The 25,923-nt window shown below is 46.6% G+C and overlaps 1 protein-coding gene across 1 annotated transcript in view; it reads left to right on the top strand.

Annotated features, from left to right (window-relative positions):
* C8HXorf58 (chromosome 8 CXorf58 homolog) overlaps positions 1 to 25,923 on the top strand; it is a 959,020-nt gene that overhangs the window by 525,182 nt on the left and 407,915 nt on the right. Inside the window, exon 6 of the mRNA XM_078657786.1 lies at positions 13,592 to 13,723. Coding sequence (XP_078513912.1) covers positions 13,592 to 13,723 — 132 coding nt within the window. The remainder of the gene's footprint in view (positions 1 to 13,591; positions 13,724 to 25,923) is intronic.

Raw genomic sequence — 25,923 nt, forward strand, 5'->3', positions numbered from 1 at the left:
CAGTGCTCCCCACTGCAGGTTCTTCCGTTCCCAGTCTTCTACTCCACACTGTCCTCTGCTTTCCTGGTGGATTATAGGAAGTGACACCATATATTGCCCACACTAGTGATGTGTATCAAAGTGTTTCTTTGGATTTGAAAGTTTAGAGCTCTCAGTGTGGTAAACCGCCAAGCACACGTTTCCACTTAGGCCTGCGGCCCTGCTTCCACCTTATCCCAACCATGGCCTTCAGGAGAGTGCAGGAGCCAGGGTGTTTGTCTCTCCTGTGCTCCAGAATGAGCAGCCACACTTCCCGCTGTCACCGAGGTTGGGGCGCTGTGACGGTTCGAGATGGCTTTTGGGTGCAGCAGCTCCTTCTTTGCAGTTCCTCCCAGTAAGTCCCAGTATGTCAGTGAAGCAGCAGAACTGTTCTCTAGACCCTCTGCTGGTCACAGGTGGGTCTTCCGACACTGTGACCGCCACAAAGGTCCTAGTGCCCCTCGCTTGGGATACGGGGGGTCACTGATCTGGTTGACAGTCTCAATCAGATCAGATCATCCGGGCAACGGCTCTAACAGTCTCATTGGCCCCGTCCTAGTATACAGGGGTCACAGACACCGGTGATGGCCCACAGGCTCAGTTGGAAGGGGAGTGGCCCACAAATCACAGTCGCAATGGTCGACGGCCCCTGCAGTCTCAGTGGGCCCCTCCTGACAACTGGGGCCACAACATAGGTGACAGCTCCAAATGAGTACAGCAACACTGCGCGATGGCCTGCAACTTCACTTCTGCCCTAATGGGGGTTGCCAACTTCTGCAAGAGAGCAGACGTCTGTTTCGCAACATCAGTCCTGACTGGACCAGGAACCTCATGCTCTGCTCGCTAGAATCCACTGCCCAGGATCCCCGCTAAGCCTCGCTCAGTTCAGGCTCTCTCCTCCTCCTTACAAGGCACAATGGTTATGGCAGGCAGGGAGAAGGCTGGTGCCTCAGCCACAGGGCAAGTCTTCTTGGCTTCTGAGTGATGGCCCATCACCCAGATGGTAGACTAGCAGACCTTAGTTCCCTGCAAGAAATCTTAGCAACCTTGCCTCTCCTAATGAGACAGTGCTGTTTCAACAAAGTATGGGGCTCATGCTCCCACCTTTATAGTCCAAATCCAGACGCACATGTGATTTAGTATCAGGCCTTTGAAATTTGTGTTGTGAGTGTTAGCTCTTTTGAAATGCTCTCTCCTCTACACTTCCCTTTGTCAAAGGAACAGTCTGCCTCAGCAGCAATCACTCCAATTCTGAGTGACCCACTGCACAAGCCAGGGATCACACCTGGCTGTCAGCCTCCACAGAAATATGTCCCATAAAGGTTTAAATAATGAAGCCTTCCTCTCTATCACGATACCCCGGTGGTGCCAACTTTATCAGTGCCCCCTCTCCCTGACAATGAGTCCAGACCCTACTAACCAGTAACTCTTTCTAGAATCTAAGAGCCTTTTGAAATGCACAGAGATATGCTCTGCTCCTCTCACTTCAGTGCATGTGTCACACTCGAGCCCTCAGGAATGTCAGCACTAACATCTGCTGTCTGGGGTACGAGGTCCTCACCTATCCAGCCTCTTCGGCCCTTATGTCTCCATGGTATGTACCATCCAAAGGCATACACGTGCAAACCAGCATACACACACATTATCAAATGCTGCCTGATGCTACTTGCAATTCCTGCAGGCCTAGGGTGCGATAACAACATAGCCACATAACTTTACACAAGTGGGCCGGTAGACCCCACTCCAGTGATACAGGTAAGAAGGTGTTTTCACATTGATGATTCTTCTGAACACAAAACGAGTATGCTGCCATTACTGTACTTCTGTAACCTAACTCCAATTACGGGCAGTAGCCCTCTACATTCAGCAGACTGAGACAGGCCTAGGTCATTGTGGACCTGTTTAGTTTTCACCCTTGACCAGAAATCAATGCCAGGGATCCACACATTGATGCAGCCGGGGCACTAAGTGCAGGAGGTGCCCATCTGTCACCATGCAGAGGACTTTTCTGTCCCAATATTCTTTTATGCCACAAACGTCAGGTCTATAAGTGATCTCATAACTGAATCTGTAAAAAGAGAGATCCTCTAGCAAATTGGATTCATGCATTTCATTGACTTTAGGTACCATGAATTCTCATGATCTGCCCTAATTGTGATCTGATTTGAACCCCTCCAGATAATGTTGCCAATTGATCATAGCCTCTTCTAAAGCCTAAATGTCTTTGTCGTAAATACTATATAATTTCTGTAGCATTAAGGGTTCTAGAAAGATAGGCTACTGGATATACAGCCCCAGCCTCTGGATCCTTTAGTGACTAAGTTGCTCCCACAACATAAGAGAAAGCCTCTGTCTCTAGGATAAAGGGTGACTCACTATCTGTATTTTTCAAAATAGGATCAGTAGTGAAGGCCTCTTTAAGTCTTTGAAATTCCCTCTCTTGTTTTATTCCCCAATCAAATAGGACCCCTACTGCTTACTTCTAGATATAGGCCTCACAATCTCTGAGAACCCTTTCACAAAATGTCTGTAAAAAGACTAGCAAAGTCCAGAAACTATTGAATCTCTTACACTTATTTGAACCATCCCTTTATTTTGGTCCATATAGATTCCTTTGTCAGAAATCTTGAAACCTCCAAAAAACACTTAAGTGACTCCATCTAAATGTTTTCACATTTTTGCAAACAAAATCTTCTTGTTACCTTTTCAAGACTTCCCTGGCATGTTTGCAAAGTTGGTCAGTGGATTCCAAAAATATTAAGATGTCATAAAGGTAAATGACAGTATATATATAGTAGTGGTAGCCGGTAAACACTGCTGCACCAGTGAAGTTTGCAGAGTTTTGCCACTGCATGCTCTGCTTGGAGCGCCAAGTTAGGCAAAAGCTCCACCTACTGCCAGCAGAGCAGAGTTTACCGCTGCTCACCCCAATGAAATATGTGAGACACAGCTGTCCCAGCAGGTGGCATTAGGACCCGTTGAGAGGCATTGCAGACTGCTCACAGCAATGTGCAATGCTGGCTCAGGTTGTGATCCTTGGAGGACTGAGCCAGGACAGGGATCCAGGGGCAGGGAGCACCATACAGACCGAGCCTCGGAGCCAGGAACTCCAGTATAGGGCAACAGTTTTCCCGAGGACGGGGAGGGGTGAATCCTGGTAAGGAGGAGAAGCAGACAGCCTGACCCAGACACAGCAGGCAAAGTTAGACGGACACACACCACTAGCTGCTAGGACCTGGGATACCTGATCCTCTGTCTCCTCCTCACCCGAGCAGCTGTTTGGGAGGGAGTAGGAGAGAAACTCAGCGCTGCCTCACCCCAGAGCCTGGATGCAGCCCAGATGGAGCAGAGAAAGGAGCCTGGCTTGCCAGAATGGGAAGAGTGTGGACAGTAAGGGGAATTTTTGGGCTCTTTGGGCAGCTGTGGGAATCTGTGGTGGGGGAAGAGGGAAGGGAGAATGGGCCACATGATCTAGAGAAGGTGTGTGCTGTTGACTCCCTTGCCCCAAAGTTACCATCTTGATGTTAGACGAGGGTCTCTGGTGTGGAGGATGTGGTCACCACGCTGAAGCTAAAGGTGTCATCTCTCGAAACTGCACAGCGGAGCCTAGCGTCAAGGGTGGAGGATGCTGAAGGGAGAGCATGGCGCTACAATCTGCGCTTCGTGGGCTTCCCGGAGGGCTGCGAGAGTGGAAACATGGATCAGTTTCTAAAAGACTGGCTTGAGGGCTGGATCCCCTCAGGGGAGCTGTTGAGATGCTTTGTGGTGGAATGTGCACATAGGGCCCTGATGCAGAAACCCCCACCGGGAGCCCGCCCGCGGCCTATCATTGCTAGGCTTCTTAATTATCATGATCGGGACGTTATCCTGAAGCAAAACCCGAGCCAAGGAGCCATTGCTAATTGACAACTCGCGCATACTGATCTTCCCGGATTACGCGAGACAGGTGCAGCAACGGCGGCAGTCTTTCCTGGCAGCCAAGGCCCGCCTCCGGGATCTCAAACTCCCCTACATCTTGCTTTATCCAGTCCCCCACTCACTTCTTTGATACACCGGAGGAGGTATTCCTATGGACTGATGAGACTGTGCGGCTGCGTCTCAATACGCCGCCGGGGAGGGAGTTCGACTCCTCCTCAAGTGAGCCTGCCCGGAATCAACTCAGACCGAGGAGGAGTGGTGGCAGGCGTTCGAAGTCCAGTCGTCGATCCCAGTCAGTTGGTGCCTCGGAATGTGAGGGGTCGGCTTCTGGACATGTTGCAGCAGACTGATCGTGGGAGGACTGCGTAACTTCTTCAACTTTAACTGTTTGCATTGACCGGAGGGGGCGCATACGATGGCCGGTCTCTCTGAGGGGCTTTTTTGTATGGAGAGAGGGCCAGTAGACAATGGGTTGTGAATTGATGATCCATTGACTGGTGAGGGGTGGGACCTCCTGTTGGGGTCAGCCTGGTCTGCCTGCTGCGACAGGTACTTCACTGTTCTTGAGGTACAGGGTGGGGGGGGTCAGTTGGGTTGAAGTTGGGGGGGTTTGTCATGTTAGTGCACTGTCTATTGGAGTTCCGGAGCTTGTCAGTTTATATGGATCTTTGCTGCAAATGCCATTGAGTTACACGGGCCTGCACAGGATAGGAATGATTGATAGTATAGAGTAGGTCTCTGGGCTCATCCGGGTTCTCAGCTGGAATGTCCGAGGGGCACTCGATAAGATCAAACGGGGGGCTATTCTGAAATTGGCCAAGCGTTTCAACGCTGACGTATTGATGTTACAGGAGACTCACCTTATAGGGACTAAGGCGTGTTTCCAGTGCTTTGATTTTGTCCATATCTCTCCCTCAGGGTTTGTCAGGGGGTCCCGAGGGGTTGCTATTCTAATACATCGTAGAGTTGCATACACACATGTTAAGTCATGGGGGGATAGACAGGGCAGATACCTGGTCGTGCAGGGTATGGTAGGTGGAGATACCTTAGTTCTGGGGAGTGTTTACGCCCCCCCCCCTCTGTCCTGGGGGCTGGTGGAGAAAATTATGACCATATGGGCAGACATACCTGAGGGCCTAGTGGTTGTTGGCGGCGACTGGAATGACGTGATGGATATGGCCATGGATCGACGTAAGCCAGCGGGTCAATAAAAGATGCGACACCCCACTAAATTATATTCCCTGGTGACGGGTCTCGATTGGGTTGACCTCTGGCATAGGCTGCATGGTACAACGCAGGGCTACACTTATCTTTCTGCGGTTCATGATTCCTTCTCCCGCCTCGATGATTTATTTGTTCCAAGGGCATTTGACTGTAGGGTAGTGGCTGCCGATATTCTCCCACGGGGGTTCTCAGATCATTCACCAGTGACCCTTACTATAGGGGTCTGTGGGGCCTGTGGCCCCTTCAGGTGGCGTATCTCGGCATGGAAACTCCACAAGGAGGATTACAGGGAACGGTTGGAGGATGCCATAGATCAGTACTTGACGATCAACGTAGGCTTGGTTTGGGGGGGGGCCACCCTGTGGGAGGCAATGAAGCCCACAGTTCGTGGGGTGGACATTTCTTTTAGCGTGGAATTCTGTAAGTTACGAAGAGAGGCCTTGGTATGGGCGGAGGCTGCTATCCTTGAACTGGAGGTGCGCAGTGGGGGCGAGGGAGGGAGTCAGGCGCGTCGCCAGCTGCTACTGGCACAGCAGGAGTACTCCCATGTCCTTCTCGATGAGACTCGTCAGGCGTGGTTGGCTACCCGTAGCAGGATTTCTCAGTGGGGGGATAAATCTAGTAAGCTGTTACATACGTTGTGTCAGGGGTCCCTTCACCCCAGGTTCTAACAGGTATTATGGGGTCGGAGGGGCTACCCCTTTCTGATGCATCGGCTATTGCTGGAAGTTTCGCCGAGTATTACGCTGACCTGTACGCCCCAGCGGAATGCCTGTCAACAAAAGTCATCGGTTGATTCTTGGATGACCTCCCACCTAAGGCACTCTCAGATGAAGTGCGAGAGGAGGTGGAATGCCCACTCACTGAGGAGGAATTGGGGACAGCTTTGGGGGACCTGATTCCCGGCAAGGCTCCTGGCCCAAATGTCTTCCCAAGCGAATTCTTCAAAAAATATTTTCTGCAATTGGGGCCCCACTATCGCAAGGTAGTGGAGGAGGCCAGGGACAGGGGGAGACTGCCCATGGACTGGAGACACGCGGAGGTAGTAGTTTTTCATAAGCCCGGCACACCACCCGAGCACCTCGCCTCGTATCATCCCATCTCCCTCCTAAACGTCGAGGCCAGGACATTGGCCAAGGCTTTAGAGAATAGTTTCTGTATAGCCTCGCTCACACATTTGGATCAGGCTGGGTTCATGCCCCAACGGGCGACCCGCCATACTATTTGACGGGCTCATGTTGCGGTGGCAAAGGTCCGGGGACTGGGGCTGCGGGCAGCGCTGTTGTTGGCGGACATGGATAGGGCTTTTGACTCTTTGAGCTGGATCTATTTGTTTGCCCTTCTGCGATGTCTGGACTTTGGAGGCCGGTTTTTGTCATATTTAACTCTGCTGTACACAGATTTAACGGCGTCGGTGGGGGTTGCAGGCTTTGTTTCCTCTACATTTCCCATTGGCGGGTACTAGGCAGGGGTGTCCACTATCCCCTTACTTGTTTGCCTTAGCAATGGAGCCCCTGGCTGCCTGGTTGAGGATGGACGCCCAGGGGTCCGGCTTTGAATGGGCGCACGGTTTGTCCAACCGCATAGCTCTGTATGCGATGATGTGTTATTCTTTCTCACCAACTTAAATAGGACGGGCCCCCAGCTGCTGCGCATAATGAAGATATTCGGAGAAACCTCTGGATTGTATATGAACCCTCGGAAATCCACGTTGTGGGTCCTGGCAGACGGGGGCGCGCTCTGTGCTTGGGCTTCATCAGTGCAGGTGGTCCATGGGGGTCTGAAATATTTGGGGGTGTACTTGTCGGACTCCCCGGCTACGGCGTGGGATCGTATCATTGCACCGGTATGGGACCCTGTGCGTGAGGATATTAAGACCTGGTTTCACAGGCCCTTATCTAGTTATGGCCGTTCAGCCATTTTCAAAATGGTCTTGCTCCTGCGCCTTCTGTACCAATTGCAGAATCATCCCAATCTGATCCCCCCGCTGTGGTTTCTTCAGGTGAATGTGGCCTTGGGCCAGTTTATTTGGGACAGTGGGGCGGCCAGGTGGCATTACGGACCTGTTTCCAATCTACGTATTGCGGGGACTGGCCACCTTGGATATTTGGTCCTATTATATGGCGTCGCACCTGCTCGTCTTGAATGAGTGGTAGTATGGGGATAGAGCGGACCCAGCATATGCTGTTGAGCGACGGTGCATGGGGGATCAATGGCAGGGACAAATGGTTAAAGTTCACATTTACATCAAACAACAAAAACCTGGATTTCCTTGATTTAACAATCTTCATTGAAGGAGGCAAGATGGAGACAAAAACATATACCAAGCCCACAGCGAAAAATAGCCTTCTGTCCTACAAAAGCTACCACCCGAAACCTTTACGGGACAACCTGCCATATAGCCAATTTTTAAGGCTTAAAAGAAACTGCAGCAAAGAAAGTGACTATAGACTGCAAGCACAGGAACTGAGCCGGAAACTGAAAGACGGAGATTACACACCAGCGACAATATCGTAGTGTCGCAAAAGAGCAAAACATCAGCCGAGGGAATGTCTCCTGCAAACAAACATAAAAGAGCCTATCCCTGATCTAATGACATGTGTGACTACATATTGCCCAGCGACATATGACATACAGAAACTAGTCAATAAAAATTGGCGAATCCTCGCCACGGGCAAATTCAACTGGCCCAAACCCAGATTTGCGAACAAAGTGACAAAAAATCTCAAGGACTTGCTAGTACATACACGACCAACGAAGAACAAGAAAGCCACACAAATAAGAAATATGCATATGTTGCCTGTCACTGGCCATTATCCGTGTGGCACCTGCATAGCATGCAAACTAACAACAACATCAAAATCCCTACAACTAACAGAGTCCCTAAACTGGACACAACGACAGCACACAAACTGTAACTCTACTCACGTAGTGTATATGATATGGTGCCCTTGTAACAAAAAATATATAAGCATGACCTGCAGGAAAATAAAAACGAGGATTGGCGAACACAAAAGTAACACCAAATTGAAGAAAAACACCACAAAACTGTGTTCCCATTTCATCGAAGTTGGCCACAACGTTGAAGACTTGAGATGGACAGTATTAGAGATGCTCACTGATAAGACCATGAATGCTGAGAGAATACTTTTCGAAAAAGAGCAAAGATGGGTGAACCGTCTCCAGACACACCTAACAGGATTAAACGACAATATACCGTGGCACCAATTTGCATAAAAAGCTGAGAACATTTGGGACAATGAACCTGTTCTATACGCGCATATATCGCTGTTACAATAGGTATTAATCACGCCTTTTTGGACATCTACTAGACATTATTTAATAGGGGATATTATCGTTATTAATATACGGTCCAATCGATACCAATGTCACCATTAATTTATCTCCATTATGACAACATGATCCAAGAGGAGATTCCATCGTTACCAATATGCAGTCCAATCAATATCCAATTGCCTGATAATTTATCCTCCTAATATCGAGTATAGCATAAAGCATTTTTATCCTGAAAAGACTACCAACACACGTAGTCCTCTTTCTATCTTTAAGATTCAAATAGGAAGAGGGAACCATTCCCCGGCGTCCAGGGGCAGCACAATACGCGGAGACTGTTCCTCGTGCGGGTGAGGATTGGCGTCAGCAGCAATTACACGCAGTGGTCTTAGTTTAACGGTAAGACTGATGCCGTTTTAATTTCTCGTCTGCACCAGCTCAGGACCAGAGAGTCTTTATGCTCCCTGCTGAAGCGCGAAGATTCCTGTAAAAAGGTAAAATGTTTACGCGCCTCCTATGATTTGCCATACCACCTCAATGCAGTGTATCAGGTTACAATCTATGAAATAGGAAGCGTTTTTATAATGCCTCCTGTTTATCGAATGCTGATTGTACACTGTGACTAATCACCGTGGAACACGCAATAATAGTATGTTGTCACTGAATATAACCAAAAACTATCTGAACCGGTGTGCTATTATCACCGCTTGTTTTTTGGGATACTTGATTCACGATGTATTTACCAAACAATAGGTTGCTAAACATCGTTCCTAAGAGCACAAAGCCTAACCATTGGACACATTAGACAGAGACCTTAAACTTGACACACGAGAAAACCCAGTGAGATCAAGAGATCCGTGTGTCCATTTGCAACGTATTGATTTCGCCCCTTAGTGTAGCAAAGGTTATGGTGGTCTTTACTAGGGCTACCCTTCTGAATACAGTGCACAAATTAGGCACACTTTTTTGTAATGTCTCAAATGGAGATTGAAATACAGTGCTAAACCTGCATCCCCATACATGTATGTTTTATTTCTTTTGTCTCTATTACAGGAACTTGAGCAAATAAGAAACTGAGTGTTCAGTTTAACACTACTAAGTACTTCACAAGTTGTGTAAGTAACTGATTTGTTGTTTGTTTTGTCTGTCCTGACGAATGCTCCGTAGATCCGGCTGGGCGGAATGCATGTCGACTTTGCCAACTGAGTGATATAAAGGGATCTAGTAACTCGATCTTTAGTTATACCTACCATTTTTAATAACAAAACCTCACCTTTTTATATTAAAGTTCTTTCCGGTGGAGTTTTGCTTTTTAGATACAACTTCCCAACTTCCTGTACCTTCCTCTTTGGGGGTGCTCTTACATCTCTGGACACTACTACCTATACCAGAGGTTGCCTCAGGTTGAGGCTGGCATGCAGAACAAATTTGGACACCCAATGATAATGCCGTAATGCGTATGTGGGGCGGAAAATCGATATACACCGCACAATTGACATAGCGTTTATGAGGGTGATTCAATTCAACCTACGGTCACGTAGTTACAAGTGTCCATTCTCTCACTTGATAATTGGATCATACTCTACATACAATTCTTTACTCCACCCCGTTGTGATGCTTGCTACCGTCTGCCACACGGATTGTCTTTCAAATCTGGAGGCAGGCGCTACGGAAGATGGGTTGGTGGAACAAACTGACTCGGAAGACTCCGCTTTGGCATAATGGTCCCCTTCCACAACTAGCGTCCCTACATGGGTTTCCCAACTCGCTGAAGTTGGTCCTCCTGCACGTGATGGAAGGGATTGGGGCAATATCTACAAGCACCATCTTATGATCCTGGGCTTTACCCTGGCAAAGAGAGATATAGCTAGGGCCTGGAAGGCAGGCTCGCTTCTCAATTTCCGCATGGAAAAAAGGCCTAGACTTTTGTGTGGGCCTGGAGATCCCGGTATTTGAGGCCAGGGGATGTCCCCGGAAGCATTATAAGATCTGGAGGCACTGGGCTCACTATCGGGGCTTGGAACTTGAGCCGTCCCAGGGCGATCGGAGGTGAGACCCCGGGGAAACCTCTATATCTTTTGTCATTCGTTTTTCCTTTTCTGTTTTCTTCTGATTTGGAATCTGATTATGGCCCTTGGGCAGGACAATTGTCTATGGTCAATGATGTCTTATATTGTACAATGGCAGTTTGTGTACGAGATATGTTGCTCTGGAATACATGGCAGTGTGTGGGGGTGGGGGGTTGTTGTTCTAAGGGTTTGATTTTATTTGTATTGCCCTTCATATTCTCCTGTTCTTATGGAAAATGGTCAAATTCTACCTGTATATTGCATGCGACAGGTGTCTCTGGGGCTCAGAGATCTGCGCCACGTGTGATATTTTGGCAAATAAAAAACCATAGCGACACATGAAACTTTTTTTTCATTTTTTCTTAATCATACATGACATGCAACATTTCCTTGGGGGCCCAACTACCTCTGCTCATGTCCTTATTCCACGTGCATCAGGCATTTTCTGTAACGCCTAGCCTTTGCTCAGGCCAGCGCTCAATCTGCTGTGCTTTACTAGGGGTTGAAGCTTACCACCTGGCTGCCTCCTGGCAGGAGTGCGTGGTAAGTGCGGCTGGTCCCTGAAGTTTCACGAAGCACCAGCAACACCAGAGGCGATGTGGCTGCACAAGGTGTGTTTCACCGCGTCCCGCTCTGAAATACTTGTAACTAGGAGTCACAATTTACTGGTGGGAGAGGGCGGTATTTTTTTTTTAAGTGCCAATGCTGGTGTCTTCACTTTACATTGATCAGTAGGAAAATAAACACTACTGCATTACACATAAGAAAAATATTGCATGTAAGAGCAATGTAAAAGATGCATGGGGCAATAGCAATTGTCAACACTCAAATCATAGTAGTACAATTGTACACGTGGTTTACCTTAGATCCCGGTGACAACGGAGTGTTTTGGTGTTGTGGTGGAGTTGGGGCAGCAAAGGTGGGACTTGGATGATGGGGTACTAGACATAAACGGAAAAGGAAAACAGAAAAAAGGTATGTTTTTACCCCATTTCCGTCAATTCCGCCAAATCAAAGTAGGAGGTATTCCTGGCACAGTTGCCTCAACAGAAAGGCACATCGTAGTTAGCTCCACTAAATCCATTGCTCTACTCCTGCCACCAGCTGCTTCTGAGTATGGCACCGTTGAGGCAGGTGAAGATTCCTGACGGAAGAGGCGGGACTCTGGTGGTCTTTCGCCCATGGACCGGTCAACATAGAGTGGATGGACTGCCAAGTCGGCGGGGGGTGAATCAGTCGAAAAAGCGACTGTGGGTCCTTTACCACCAAGATCTAAACCCGACCCTAAATGCAATAAGAGCTACTTATGTGCAATGAAAATGATTCTGAGCTACTAAAATATTATTGTTGTCGTAACAGTATAAGATTATATTTGTGGCCGTCACATGCAAGATTACGATCAGTGCTCACCTAATTTCATCAGACACTGTGATATTAGTGATAGGTCTCCCCAGCACTGCATGAATGACCTCTCAAATATCAGTCAGCTCTGAATATATTTTAGAACTTCAACTATTATTCTTCAAACATCAGCTAATGAGTTCTGAAAATACATACATTTTCATCTCAAATACCTGCTTTAATTTTTTTCATGCATATAATAATTCAATCAAGCAAAGCTTCTAATTTAGTAGGGTGGGCTGCACACAAGAGAGCTACTTACAGGTAGATCGAGAGCTACCAGTGGCTCATGAGCTACTTGTTGGGGAAGCCTGGACTAGAACTAATCTATCTAAGCTAAATCCTGTCTTTAGTCTACAGTATGTTATGAAAGACATAGAATCTAATATGAAATTAATAACCGACTACAGTAGTTTACAGCACCACAGATTGAGGTGAAAATCATTTGAGGAGCATATAGTATAAGGTGATAAAAACAAAAGCTAATAGCTGAGAGGATAATGGTAGGAAGTAAAGAAGACCAGAAAAGCATCAGTCAGTTCCGGGTTATTTCAGGAAGGCTGGAATCAGGAGCCTGGATACAGTGTTTCCCCAGAGCCAGTTAACTGGTTGTGAGGTAAATATCTGCCAACTCAGAGTCCTTTATAACAATGTGAATCAGTCGATATACAAAGGAAGAGCTAGGCCAAGAAGGGTTTGTGTGTTTAAAGTGATGTGTGCACACACCAGAGTTGCGCCACCCCACAAAAAAATGCCCCCATTGGTAGAAAAATATGAGTAATAAATTACCATTTTGTTTTTTAAAATTCTGAGCCAAGCATCAGGATGGGTGGGCGGGGCTTTTTGCTGCAGCCAGCCAGGCAGCAGCAGAAAGCAGTGATAGTCAGGGTGCTTAGGTTTAAAGTGTGCATGTCTGTTTGGCTGGGCTTTTTGTGACATCCAACCAGGCATGTGCAGTGTAAACCTCTCTTACTCAGCTGGGTTAGAGACAGCATAGGGCATCAGTGCCCTCAGGAGTGGCGAGAGAGGCCGCTCCCTCCAATCCTGGCGCTGCCCTCATGCAGCATGAGAGCAGGGCCAGGATTAGTTACTGCAGTTTCCTGGAGACTGCCTGCCTGGAGAAGACCCAAGCGAGGAGGAGGACATCGTGCATAGAAGGCAAGTGGGATTATTTGATCTTTCTTTCTTTACTTTTACTTTTGGCCCACTCCCGCCTCACCACCCTTCCTACATGCCAGCGGCCACAGACGCACACAGTATTAGGGATAGCCTCAGACCCACAAGGAAGCATGACGAGGTCTATGGCTGTGTTGACCTACTTCCCAAGAAAGATGAGACCAGAGATGGTCTGCCATTGCTCACCTCCACAGTCTCCTGAAATGCTGCAACTGTTCTTTAAACTGCTGCATTACAGGTAAAGCTGGGATTGGCAGAGGGAAGAGACGCATGGGACAGCAGGAACAGACACAAGAGGCAGCAAGCAACTAGGAAGATCTGAAAAGCTTAGCCTAGTGCCAACTGTGCGGCACCATGGAATCAAACAGCTTTGTAGGGCTGGGAGAGTTATATTTTGGATCCAGATGCCAGTCATCCAAAATACCCTACTGTTTTTTCTGCTGCTGTAAAGTATGCTTTCCTAGTAATTGCCATTTCTCTTTCTTTTTTAGGCAGCCGCTGACGCTTGTAAATTGATGGGACACCGGATGTTCTACAGCCAAATGATTGGTGATCAACTTCTGCACCAGAAACAAAAAATAACAGATTTAATAGACATAGCAACAATGAAGGATTATATGCAAGTAGGAACCTTTTAAATATTTTTACATAGTGGGTCATGCTAAAAATTAAAAATTGAAATCATTTTGTTTCATGCTAATTTCTTTAGATCTAGATATAAAGATATTCATAGTTTTTAGCATCTGCCCTGAGGAGTTCTAAATCTTACTATGCAGCGTCACGATTCTGCTCATTCTATCTGTAAAGTCCACACTACTGGAACCTACTTGAAGATGATCTGAGCCTTCTCTCTTCTCTTCCCACTTTTAAACCTGCTTTAAAACCACACCTTCTATACCCGTTTAGCCACCACAATTAATTCATTATTTTCTATACTCCTCTCTGTTTTACCTATTTCCACGTTGTGAATTGTTTTCTATGATATATGTTTTGGTAAGCCTATGTATTGTTTCTTAGTTAGTCATTATCCAACATGCATGAAATCTAAAGACAGTGCTCCATTCGCTATATAATCTCTTTACATAATTGTTGGGAAAAAAATGATAATGGATAACTCATCCTTCCTATATTTCCAACTTTTGCCTTTGAGTATAAACATATTTCCCATTGTCATTGTTAGATTTTTCTGTTTTCTGCCACCTTCTCAGTCCCAAAATCCAAAAACATTAGGTGGCAAAGGGACTAGAAGCTTTAGGACTTTTGAGGTAAGATCTACAATTTTTCACAACAATCCCTCACATCCTTTGTGGCACCTTCAATATGTTTTCCACAGTGCATTACCTTAAAATCATTTTTAACATATCGGTTAGAGTTGAACCTGTGTTCGCATTGCACTAGATGGGTAACTTATGCCTGACCTTTCAAGGCTTTTCTGAACATGCGGAAAGTTTACAGATTTTTGCTAAATTTTTTTTTTTTTAAAACACATTTGGCTGCCTATGACTTGCAAAGGTTTGTTTCTCATTGTGGATCCTGACCTAGTTTTCTGGAGTTGTTCATGGATCTGAACCTCTCTCCAGTCCTGCCCGCACAACAGGGTGTTAACTAGACAATAAGCTTCATGTTATTTACAATCTCCAAGAGAGCGCTTCATAAAGTGGGGGTCACTTCCAGGTATGACAAAACTTTATAAACATGATATAGCGAGCCACAAGAAACTTGCCATGTTAGTTTCAGGACATACTCTCTTTTGTTGAGACGTTCTAGACCTGTGTTTTAAATACAGGAGAATTAATCCAAACACGATGCTGCTGGGAAGTTTCTTCTACCGGGGAGTCGCCTTGGTCCAAGTATATGTGTTTGTATGTATACACTATTGGTATATGTGGGAAAGTGCACTTTGTGTATGCTCACCCCCACTTTTTTTGCCCCAATGTCGATGATGGTTATGACTCTGAAAGTGAACCGGAGCCTGCTAACCAGGCCTGAGTGACAGTGCTCTCTCCCTAAATATGATGTATGTGAATTGGCAACCCAACTGGCAAGGACTTTAACCCCCTTATAAGTCCCTGGTAAGTGGTCCAAGTGATACCCAGGGCATGGAAGTTCAAGAGGTCACCAAGGATTGGAGCTCTGATTGTGCCAACATGAGTAACCCACGTAAACAGATGGCAGCAGTCCTGTCATTGCAGACTTAATTAGCAGTGTAAATTGCTCAAACTCGACTTTGCCCTCACCATAAGTGGCAAGGTTACAGCACTATTTTTAATATAGGTCAGTCACCCTTAAGTTAGGCCTCCTGAGCCCTGGAGGCAGGATGCATTATATTAAAGGTGTGGACATATAAGTGCAAGGTTATATGCCCCTATAGTAACCTCTTTCCATTAAGGGCTACTATAAGTGCTCAGGGGGCCATGGGTTATCATGGCTGGTACCAGGCACCCCGAAAATGCTAGCTCCATTATGGTCCCACTGAAAAGTGTCATGTTTGGTATCAAATAACTTGTTTCTTCACATCTTGCTTCTTCACAGAGTCAGATTTAATGTGGCATGCACCCAGGTAGCTACCTTAGAGAATGCCCACCTGGTTGCCCAAGCATTTCCTAAGTCCTGGCTGACAGCCTGCAGTTGCTGCTGCCAAGACAGGAATCTGCCCCACTGCCAGAAGGTGTGAACACTCCCAGGAGTCAGAAACAAAGGCCTGCTTGGGAAGGGGGTGACACCTCCTTCCCTGACAGGATGGCTAGTGGAGTGGCACATCAAGGCGGTGAGCTTCAAAGCTTACACAACCTCAGAAATGCATCCAGGCTTCCTCCCGAAGTAGAAACCAGCTACTCTCCTACCAGAGGCACATTTGCTACTGGGCAGGTGAGACAATTAGGTAGTCAATTGGTGTACAACCCCAGAAGGCTAGGCATACACATAGAGTGGCCTACCTAGTCTATTCAGCCAAGGAAGATTTCTGCCAATTTTAAAAGTGGCAGAATAGAGGGTTCTGGGTAGCAAACCTGGCACCCCCTCCCCCAACTGTGGTCACCTCAAGGGCAAATTAGCCACTGAGGATAGTAGCCCTTGGCTACTTGCACCTACACCCTAATGCCCATAAATCCTAGGTTTAATGGACACCCCTGGCACCAGAAGCTCAGATCTGATTCGACTTGCACGAAGGGCAAAGAAGAGACCCGAGTCTGCAACTTCAGGACCTACACAAAAAAGGCACAATTACCTGCACCTGCTGCAACCACTCTGCAACTGAATGCCTGTGATGCGTCCTGGACCAAAGACTGGTTCCCCAAGAAAGAGGAACCTCTTAGAGAGCCAAAGGCAACTCCAGAACTCCCTCGGACTAGAGGTGTTAGTCCCCTGCGGTCCGTAGGTAAAGCACGCTCCCGGAACCGAAGAATCACTGGCCATTGAGCCCACCTAGGGTCGCCAAAAAGTATATGGTCTAGTGCATTGTGGAAAACGTAGTCGTCACCTCCAGCAAGTTTCAGGTGGCTAAGTTTTCCCCTGGACTCCAGGATGTTGAAGTAACTCACGGCTGTGCTTGCCACTGCCAAGGCTTGTTTGTGATCAGTCCGGCTACCGCTACCTTTGTTCGACCTTGTGCCTCGAGGGAATCCCGCAGCATCTTCAACTCACCATCTCAGTGGCCCCGTTGTTGATTTTTTGCATCTGTTTCCCTACCAGCACTGTCTAAGCGATAAAACCAGCTCTCCCGTAGCTCCCGCTTCAGCATCAGGGACAGTTAGGACAGCTCTGCACAGGCCCCAAAGAGCCAGGTAAAATTTAACGGACTGTCATAGCCTGGTTCTGGGGCCTGCATCACCTTATCTCCCAGGAGGTTCCACTGGAATCGACCTGCAAGTGAACTAGTGATTTCTCCATTGACCTCAAAATGAAGGTTTTGCAGCAGTGAATTGCACTCATTTATTTTTCCTTATCAAATTTCTAACTCCAGTGTTAGACCTGGCAGACTTAGGGTGGTCTTCCCCCAACTTTTTCCCTGCCTCTCTCCATTTTCTGACCTTGTTTTTGGTGATTTCAGAACTAAAGTGCTTGTGCTCTCTCCCCCCCAGGCATGGTAACATTGACATAAACACAGGGCATACCTCGCCCCGGAAAATATCAATAAGTATTTCCCCGACCCAAACGGCGGTTTGCCCGCGCTGCAATAAAGAAGGCACAGATTTTAAACATATGTTTTGGGACTGCCCGTTCCTGAGAAGCTATTGGGGGGAGGTAGCAACGTTACTGACCAACATCACTGACGGAGAAGTAGAACCGACTCAGAAATACTGTATGTTACACTGGTTCCCTTACACGTCCAAAAATAAAATCACTAGTAAGTTCTTAGACATGAGTCTCCTGCTGGCCAAGAGAGATATCACCATGCACTGGAAGGTGAAACAGGGCCCAAGCATAGTACAGTGGAAAGCTGAACTCCTTAAATGGGCTGAATGCAAAGGTGTGATCAGGCTGCAGACAGCAAAAAGAACAGGGAGTGAGAGGGCTCTAGAAGCGGCAAGAGCTTGGGATGCGTTAGTTATAGCGCTTAAATCCCCCAAGGACACTGAGGAACAAGACTCCATAGGTGGTTCCCCAGCAGAACTAGACAAGGCTGCAGCTAGTTGAGGGAATCTTGAAGCCGAAGATTCGCTATCTGGGACGGCATGCTGCTGCCTGGATTGGTTGTGATCCACTATGGTGTTACCCCAGTCAATGTTGACACCCAGCCTTAGGTACTGGACTACTGTACATTAACGATCTGGATGTAAGTGACACGCCTGGGGGGAGAAAAGGGGTGGGTTGTTGCGGGAAGGGGGTTTACAATCAGGACTGAATACAATTATATGTGTGGAACTGCGAGGGAGCACCAAGATAATTGAATGTACTGATCTGACTGATAATCCGTATGATAATTACTTCCTTAATTGTGTTCCAAGCCGGCTGCTTGTACTTTTGTTGCATGAAGGGATTGTGGCATAATGACCACATGCAACCTTTGTAAAACTCAATAAAGTCTATTAACAAAAGAAATGGTAACATTGACTTAACCCCAATTGACATGTTTAATTTACTAATAGATTCTACTTTTGTTCTACCCTGCCAGACGTCTCGAGGCATCTTACCTTCTTGTGCAGCGGCCGGGCTTGGCTCCGCCATACCCCTTCTGCAGCTGACCGGCCGGGCTTGGCTCCGCCATACCCCTTCTGCTGTTGACCGGCCGGGCTTGGCTCCGCCATAACCCTCCTGCTGCTGACCGGCTGGGCTTGGCTCCGCCCCACCCTTGCTGCAATCGACCGGCCGTGCTTGGCTCCGCCGGTCGAACTTCAATTCCCAGCAGCCTTCAGGGGAATTGACGACGCGTGTATCCAGCGTGCCAGGAGGCGCATAAAGTACCGTCAGGGGCCGAGTTCCCCATTCTACTTTTGTTCTACCCTGCCAGACGTCTCGAGGCATCTTACCTTCTTGTGCAGCGGCCGGGCTTGGCTCCGCCATACCCCTTTTGCAGCTGACCGGCCGGGCTTGGCTCCGCCATACCCCTTCTGCTGTTGACCGGCCGGGCTTGGCTCCGCCATAACCCTCCTGCTGCTGACCGGCCGGGCTTGGCTCCGCCCCACCCTTGCTGCAATCGACCGGCCGGGCTTGGCTCCGCCGGTCGAACTTCAATTCCCAGCAGCCTTCAGGGGAATTAACGACGCGTGTATCCAGTGCGCCAGGAGGCACATAAAGAGCCAGCAGGTCCCTCGTCCCGCGAGGACGCGCGCGGGACGCGCCGGGCTAAGCCCGGGCAAAGGGCGGGCCCTCAGTGACTGAGGTAGGCTGGGCTGGGCCAAGTTATTGACATTGTACAATCGAACATTCAAAGCTATTTGCTTTGTAGTTGCACCTTATATCGTATAAACTGACGGTTTCTGACACTATCTCCGGCAGGATTATTTCTCCAGACACACCTTCATTGTTTCAGTATTATTATGGACCAATTTTAATTGTATATTTTATGTTTATTTTCCTTTTTCTTTTTTGAGGTTTTTAAGTCTTAACTGCTCATTTCGGTTTTTGCTAAGGATGACGGCAAAGAAACTTCGATCTGGAAGATTATTGGGGGGAAGGTCTTGCGTAAAGACAAGATCCAACCCCCTGAGAAATAAGTCTACTAATAACTTTCTATTGAAGGGACAAAGTCAGCTTTTGAAATTGTGGGAAAAACCCATTGATAAGGTTTTGCCTGCAGATGGAACTGTAGGCTCTGATATTGCTCCATCTGTGGAGCCTGCAGGGGTGGAAGATAAAATAGATTCCTCTGTGGTTGTGATGGACTCTACCCATGCAGGGCCTGCTGGGAAGAATTTCCTTGTGTACTCCGAAACAAATAGTGACAGTAGGTATTCTGTACCAAACTCTGAGGGAGAGCAATATAATAATATGACATCAGCTCTTAAAGCTACTGTGCCTAATACTCCGATTGGAGGTCTGTGTCCTGTGGTGGGTACTAAGGGTGATTCTTCTATGTCAAGTATTGACCTAGAGCTTTGTGGGCGCTATTTGGATGGTGGTATCCTGAAACTACCAGAGGATATTAAGTCTACAGTAGGAGCTACTCCCTCTGGTCTATTGTTGTACAGTAGTACTCCCTCCATAAATTCTCAAGATATGCCCTCCTCACTTAATGACTCCAGGAGCCATATGCTTAATTTGTCAGGCATTTGTCCTCTTGCCCCTTCTGGGTATCATAACGATGAAAAACCTATTTCTGAATCTTTGATTGCACTGGAACACTTATTGGCTTCTATACTGTCATTATTGGGCAAATTTGTCGGAAGCTCTGATTGCATTCTGGATTCAGTTACAAAAATATTGCATGCTATGTTGCTAAAAATTCCGGAAAAGGTTTCTGATCCTGCTTTTAAGGCGGATTCCCGTGGGGCAAAGGAGGATGGTAAAGCTTCTGCGGTAAATGCTGGCACAAATATTCCAGTGGTAGTTCAAGAAAATGAGCCCACTGGAATACCTATCTCTTCCGCGTTTAATTGTGTAAAGGTTTCTGACCTCGAAATAGAGGATGAAAGTATGATTGCTCCAAACGCGAAAACTGGAAATGAGCTATTTCCAATTTTTGCGCCGGAAAAAAAAGGGTTTCAGGACGGAGATAAAGAAAAAGAAAATGAGAAAAATAGTGATAGTCCTAAAAAGAACAAAGGGAAAAAAAGGAAACCTGTGCGTAAATACAGGAAGAAAAGACAGAGGCAAATAATCTTCCATGATCCTATTGCTTTAGCTGATAACGATGAAATTGTTATTGAGACCATAACTGGGTCCCTGAGTCCGGATGTTGTTACTCTTGCCTCTGCCTTTGGAGAGGAGGTCCCTTCTAATGGATCTCCCGTTCCTTTGGGAGTCCTTCCCCATGACGAGGGAGGAAGGTTGATTTTTCCTCCAACAACAGAGATAATAGGACCTATTCCGGTGGTATCAGGGTCTCTTAACCCTCGAGTTTCAACTTTCTCGTTACCAGAAGATTTTGTTGTACGTTCCCGAGATACGATGATAAAGGAATCAAAAATTTATGTTGATACCTTAATTGTGGACTTTTTACCATTGTTTGATTCTGACCTGCATTTAAATAGGTCATGGTTGCTCAATTGTTTCAAAGATTTTGAGTCCTTAAAACTTATTCAATCGAGCGATATTGATTTGGTTACCCTGTTAGGTGGTGACAATGTGTCTAGTATAAGGGTGAAATTCTATTCTAAAATTATTGTAAACCTTATACTACAACAGGTCGAGAACTTTCAATGTAGAGGAATCGATGTTTTACCTATATTCTCTTTAGGAAAGACTACTTTACCACAAAATGGGTTCGTTCAACAGGGCAATGGGCAAGAGGGGACCCTTCCTTCTTTCAATGACCTAAAGATTTGGGTTTCAAAAGGCAAACGTCTGGTTTCCCAGGTTTTGCCTTCTCCGTTAAATCAGAATGCGCTCCTTCTAGAGGACAATCAACGGTGGAATTGGCTCCCCGGTGCTTTGTCTAATAAAATCACAGACAACCCCAAATTGTTTCAGCATCTTTAACAATAATTTGAAAATTATATCTTGGAATGCAGCAGGGATACATAATAGCCCAGAGAAACTAGAGTTTTTGTTTTCTCTGGAGGCTAGTGTGATTTGCATCCAAGAAACATGGTGTGTAAATAATCTATGTGCAGGGAAAGACTACTTTGTGCTTGAGGCTGCTGCCTCCCCTTCAAAGAAAGGGCATGCAAAAGGGGGAATTGCTTGCTTTTTGTCTAATAGTTTGCAGTGGAAATTTTCCCATTATGTAGATTCAAGTAATCTTTTTCAAGCAATTACAATAGATAATTTTGATAGTATTGGTAATAAGCACTCTGTCGTAATTATTAATGCTTACATCCCCCCTGAAGAATGTTTTAATATTTTATTGAAGCAAGTGTTTCTCTATATTAAACAGATTAAAGAGGTTTATCCATCCCCTGAAATTATATTAGTTGGGGATCTGAATTGTAAAGTATCTAATTCAAGTATAGATTTATTTAGAAATAGACCTAAAGAAGAGGCCTACCTGATTCCACAATTACTCTTCCCAGATAAAATAAAAACTAACAAAAGAGGGAAGATAGATCCTGCTACATATCCTGCCCAGAGACGATACATTTTCGAGGAAAGAGAAACGCAACACTTCGCTCCCACTCACCGTCTGACCTGGAGGCTCCGACTTGCGGTGGATCCGGAGTTGTGCCCTCTCACGGAAACCGGGGCCTTTGTGAAGCTGAGACCGGGGCTTCGCCTATTGGATCCGGCCTGGCGTTGTGGTGACTGTTGGCCCCGGCCGAGAGACTGCACCACGAGAGAGAGCCACTGTGAGAAATCCCCGGTGATCCTGAACCGGGCCTGCCTTGACGGCCGTGAGGCTGGTGCGGGGCGCGGTGCTCCATGGACTAACCGTGTAAGGGGGTTTCCCCGCCGCCGCTCCGTCCATTGACCCTGGACCCTCGCGCTCGAGCTATACTTTTGAGGAGCGCCGGCCTGAACATAGGCGACCTTCCGCTTGGTGGGGCTCTCTTTTCTGCACCGCGGTGGTCATTGCCGGGACCCCCCCAGACATCTGTAAAGGCCTACATCTGTGGACTGCTCCGGGGGTTACGGAGAGTGAAGAAGGGGTTGAATTTACAAAATGGCTGCCGCAGTTTGGAGCTGTGGATTTCCTCCTGATGGCGATCTCCGGTTGCTAGATTGCGCGGAAATATGGCCATGTGGACGTGAGCCTACGATCGGCGACGTTCTTGCTGCCTTGAGATCTTTACACGCGACCTTGGCCCCCGGTGCTCCTGAGGACTTGTCCCGATCCGCCGCCATCTTGGGTGAACGCTCCTTCAAGGTCCCCTCTTGCCTCGGTGATACCATTGCCTCACCCCCCTCGATGGCTCCGAAATATGGTGCTGCTATCCACCAACGGATTTGTACATCGGCGGCTTCAGAACCTCCTGTTCGATGTTCGAAAACTGGAGACTTAGACACTGTGCGAGGGCCCGGTCATCCCCGGGTGCCTGAGAAAGATGGCGGACTGCTGCTTGTTTTTACCTTGATGAGGTCTTGTTTCTATTTTGCCAGTATACTCCCGCCTTTTCGAACGACGAGACTGCACTCCTGTTTTTTATTGCCCCTGTTGCTGTTGCTGATATATTTGGATTGCTTACTTGAATTTTTATTCACTTGCTTTTTCATTGACCTTTCTGACCAGCATCTGTATCGTATTCTTTTTCATTTGTGTGCTTCCCTCGCATCGTATTGCACGCTTCAGGCTGTTATTTGGTGGGTGGTAAATGCAGTGAAGAAGGGATTGGGGTGAGATGTATGGCTCCCGAAAGATTATTGGTATACGAATTCATGGCGGAGTTGCCCATATTCATTGTGCTATGAAAAACCTCTCTGAAAGTTTTATTGTGCTCGAGTCTATATCGTTCTGGTACACATGTACTGTAGTGTATGGTTGGGTGGAGGGCTGTAGCCGACCGTATTTATTTCTGATCTCATGCTCCTCCCTCCTATTTACTATTTTGTTTCCGTATCTTTTTTTGTCTTCTGCTTCTTTTCTCTCTTATCTCCACTATATTTCGGGTTCTGGTTTAGGGCGACAGGCGCGCTGTTTGGAGGATAGGCCGTAGCCTTCTGCAGGGGTGCTGGGTGGGATGGGTGGGTTGGGTCTTTTTTGTTGTTTTATTTTCTTCAGTTCTATGGCCCTTTTGTATACCTTTATGGGGGTGCCGCGTCTATCCTTTGCCTCCCGTGGTATGATTGGGTGGGATATGTGACGTCGCTGTTCCTCTTCTCAAAGTTCTGCTGCTTCCGATGCGACTCCCATGCCCTCATCGTTGCAATTCCCCTGTTCCTATGTGTGTTTCTTGCTATGGGGAGCTTGTTCCGACGCGGCATTCCTCTTCTTTTCATCTGTGTTTTTTTCCTTCTTTTCTTCCTTTTCCCTCTTCCTCCCCTCCCCTTTTCTTTTTCTCCCCAGGTTAGTATGGCGGGCTAGTTTTAATGATATTACTATTCCGGCCCCCCTGTTCTGTATCCAAGTGCTATTGGGGGGTGGGTACGCCAAGTTATTATTGATTGCATATTGATTTGTGCTTCCTACGTCTGTCCTTCTACCGATGTGTAAAGTACTGCCATTTCTACATTGCTGCCCTTTATCCTTTGGCTGTTAATGATTTGTGCGGGGTATCCGGATATTGTTTTGTTCTCGCTGAGCCTGCCATACGCCCTTTCATTATATTATAAAATTAACCTATATTACTCCTGATTGCTGGCCGTATAGATCCTCATACTTCCCCCACTCTTTTAGCGACTATATTGAATGTACAATTTTACTCTGATTCTGTGACTACTATTTTGGAAATTTTTGCCTGCTTTAACATGATGTGGCCGGCCAGATCGGCTGTAGGCCCAGCCTTGTATATCCTTTCTGTACAAATAAAGGTTTTAAAAAAAAAAAAAAAAAGGAAGATATTGTTGGAAGAACTGTTTGCGGTGGAGGGGCTTATCCTAAACGGTAGGCTTCCCTCTGATTTCCCTGCTAAATTCACTCATAGGTCTTCTCATAGCGAGTCAATTCTGGATTATGCGATTTCTGATTATGGTTTTTTCTCGCTGGTCCAGGATCTGATGGTATTCCCAACAGCATTGAGTGACCACAATGTAATTAGTATAAGCATCTCTTTACACCCGCCTCCCACTGACACCTGGTCATTTAATAATAAAGAAGTTAATTTCCATAAAAACTCGGGTAGATGCTTTTGGAATCCAAGTACCAAGAAGGGTGTGCAGTTTATTCTCCATAAAACCATACTAGAACTAAGTGATTGGCTGGGTTTTGAAATTATTTGCTTTGAAAAATGTATGAGGTTGCAAAAAATTCTAGTCTACCAAAGAAAAAGTTTTACTATCCTAGTGCAATGCTCCGCCTAAATAAGGAAATAAATAAATTAGTGCGAGAGCAATTTTTATGTAGATCTAGTGAATTAGCAAATAAAATATCCCTGCTGAAAAGAAGGAGAAGTAGACTAAGAATAAAACTTAAAAAAGAAAAAGAGGACTCACTGTGGATAAATCTAAGGGAAGCGGTTGTGCATGGTAAGGCTAGAGAATTTTGGTCTATAATTGGTAAGGGATGTGGAGTAAGAGCTAGCCCCCTTCCTATCCCCATTTCTGAAGAGGTATGGACTTCTTTTATTTCAAAGTTATATGATGGGAATGGCACAATGTCAGAGGATAGTAGGTTTGGGCGAGAAGTTGAGCTCCCTATTGATTTCCCCTCGGAGAAAACAATTGAAATGGCTATTAAAAACATGCGCTCCTCGGGAGCTATGGGACCCGATGAGTTACCCATATCTGTTTTGAAGCAGGATCCGACTCTATGGAGCAAGATACTTTTTTCATTGTTTAGATCTTGCTTCATCTCTAAAGTGGTGCCTGCTTCATGGAGGGGAAGCATACTGGTCCCATTATTTAAGAAGGGAGATAGGGACAAACCTATGAATTACCGTTTGATAGCCCTTCTTGACTCAATCGGAAAAGTCTTTGCAAAATGTCTTTTAATATTAATTAATGATTGGGTTGAAATAAATAACATCTTACCATTGGAACAGACAGGCTTCCGCAAAGGGCACGGCACACTAGATAACCTCACCGCCCTTCAGGTGATCTCGGACAAATACATACATGTTCGAGGGGGGGGGGGGGGGGTGTTCGCTGCTTTTATCGATTTCTCCACGGCGTTCGACAAAGTGGATCGTTTTACGCTGTGGAGAAAATTAGCAGCATTGGGTATGCCGTCTCATTTATTGGATCTTGTACGGTCATTACATACGGATACCTGGTGTCGTGTGCTGCAAGGCGGAGAGAGGGGTCTCTCACAACCAATTCCATCCTTAAACGGACTTAAACAGGGTTGCCTTTTGGCCCCACTATTGTTCTCCCTGTACATTGCTGACCTCCCAGCTTCTCTGTCTGCTTGTGCGGGCATTGCCCCGGAAGTGGGGGGCTCTACTATCTCCTGTTTGATGTATGCAGACGATATCCTCATACTTGACCTAACACCCAAGGGTTTGGCAAATCGTCTGCAGGCTTTACATCTATTCGCTGAGTCCCATTTTATGAGGATAAATGCGTCAAAAAGTAAAATTATGTGCATTTCAGGAAAGAAGAAATCTAGGTCAGAAAACTTCGGATGGTCCATTGGTGGTCAGAAATTAGAGGTAGTTAAATCTTACACTTTTTTAGGTAAAATAATTTCGGC

The sequence above is a fragment of the Lissotriton helveticus genome, chromosome 8, assembly GCF_964261635.1.
Source record: "Lissotriton helveticus chromosome 8, aLisHel1.1, whole genome shotgun sequence".
In the NCBI taxonomy this organism is placed as follows: Eukaryota; Metazoa; Chordata; class Amphibia; order Caudata; family Salamandridae; genus Lissotriton; species Lissotriton helveticus.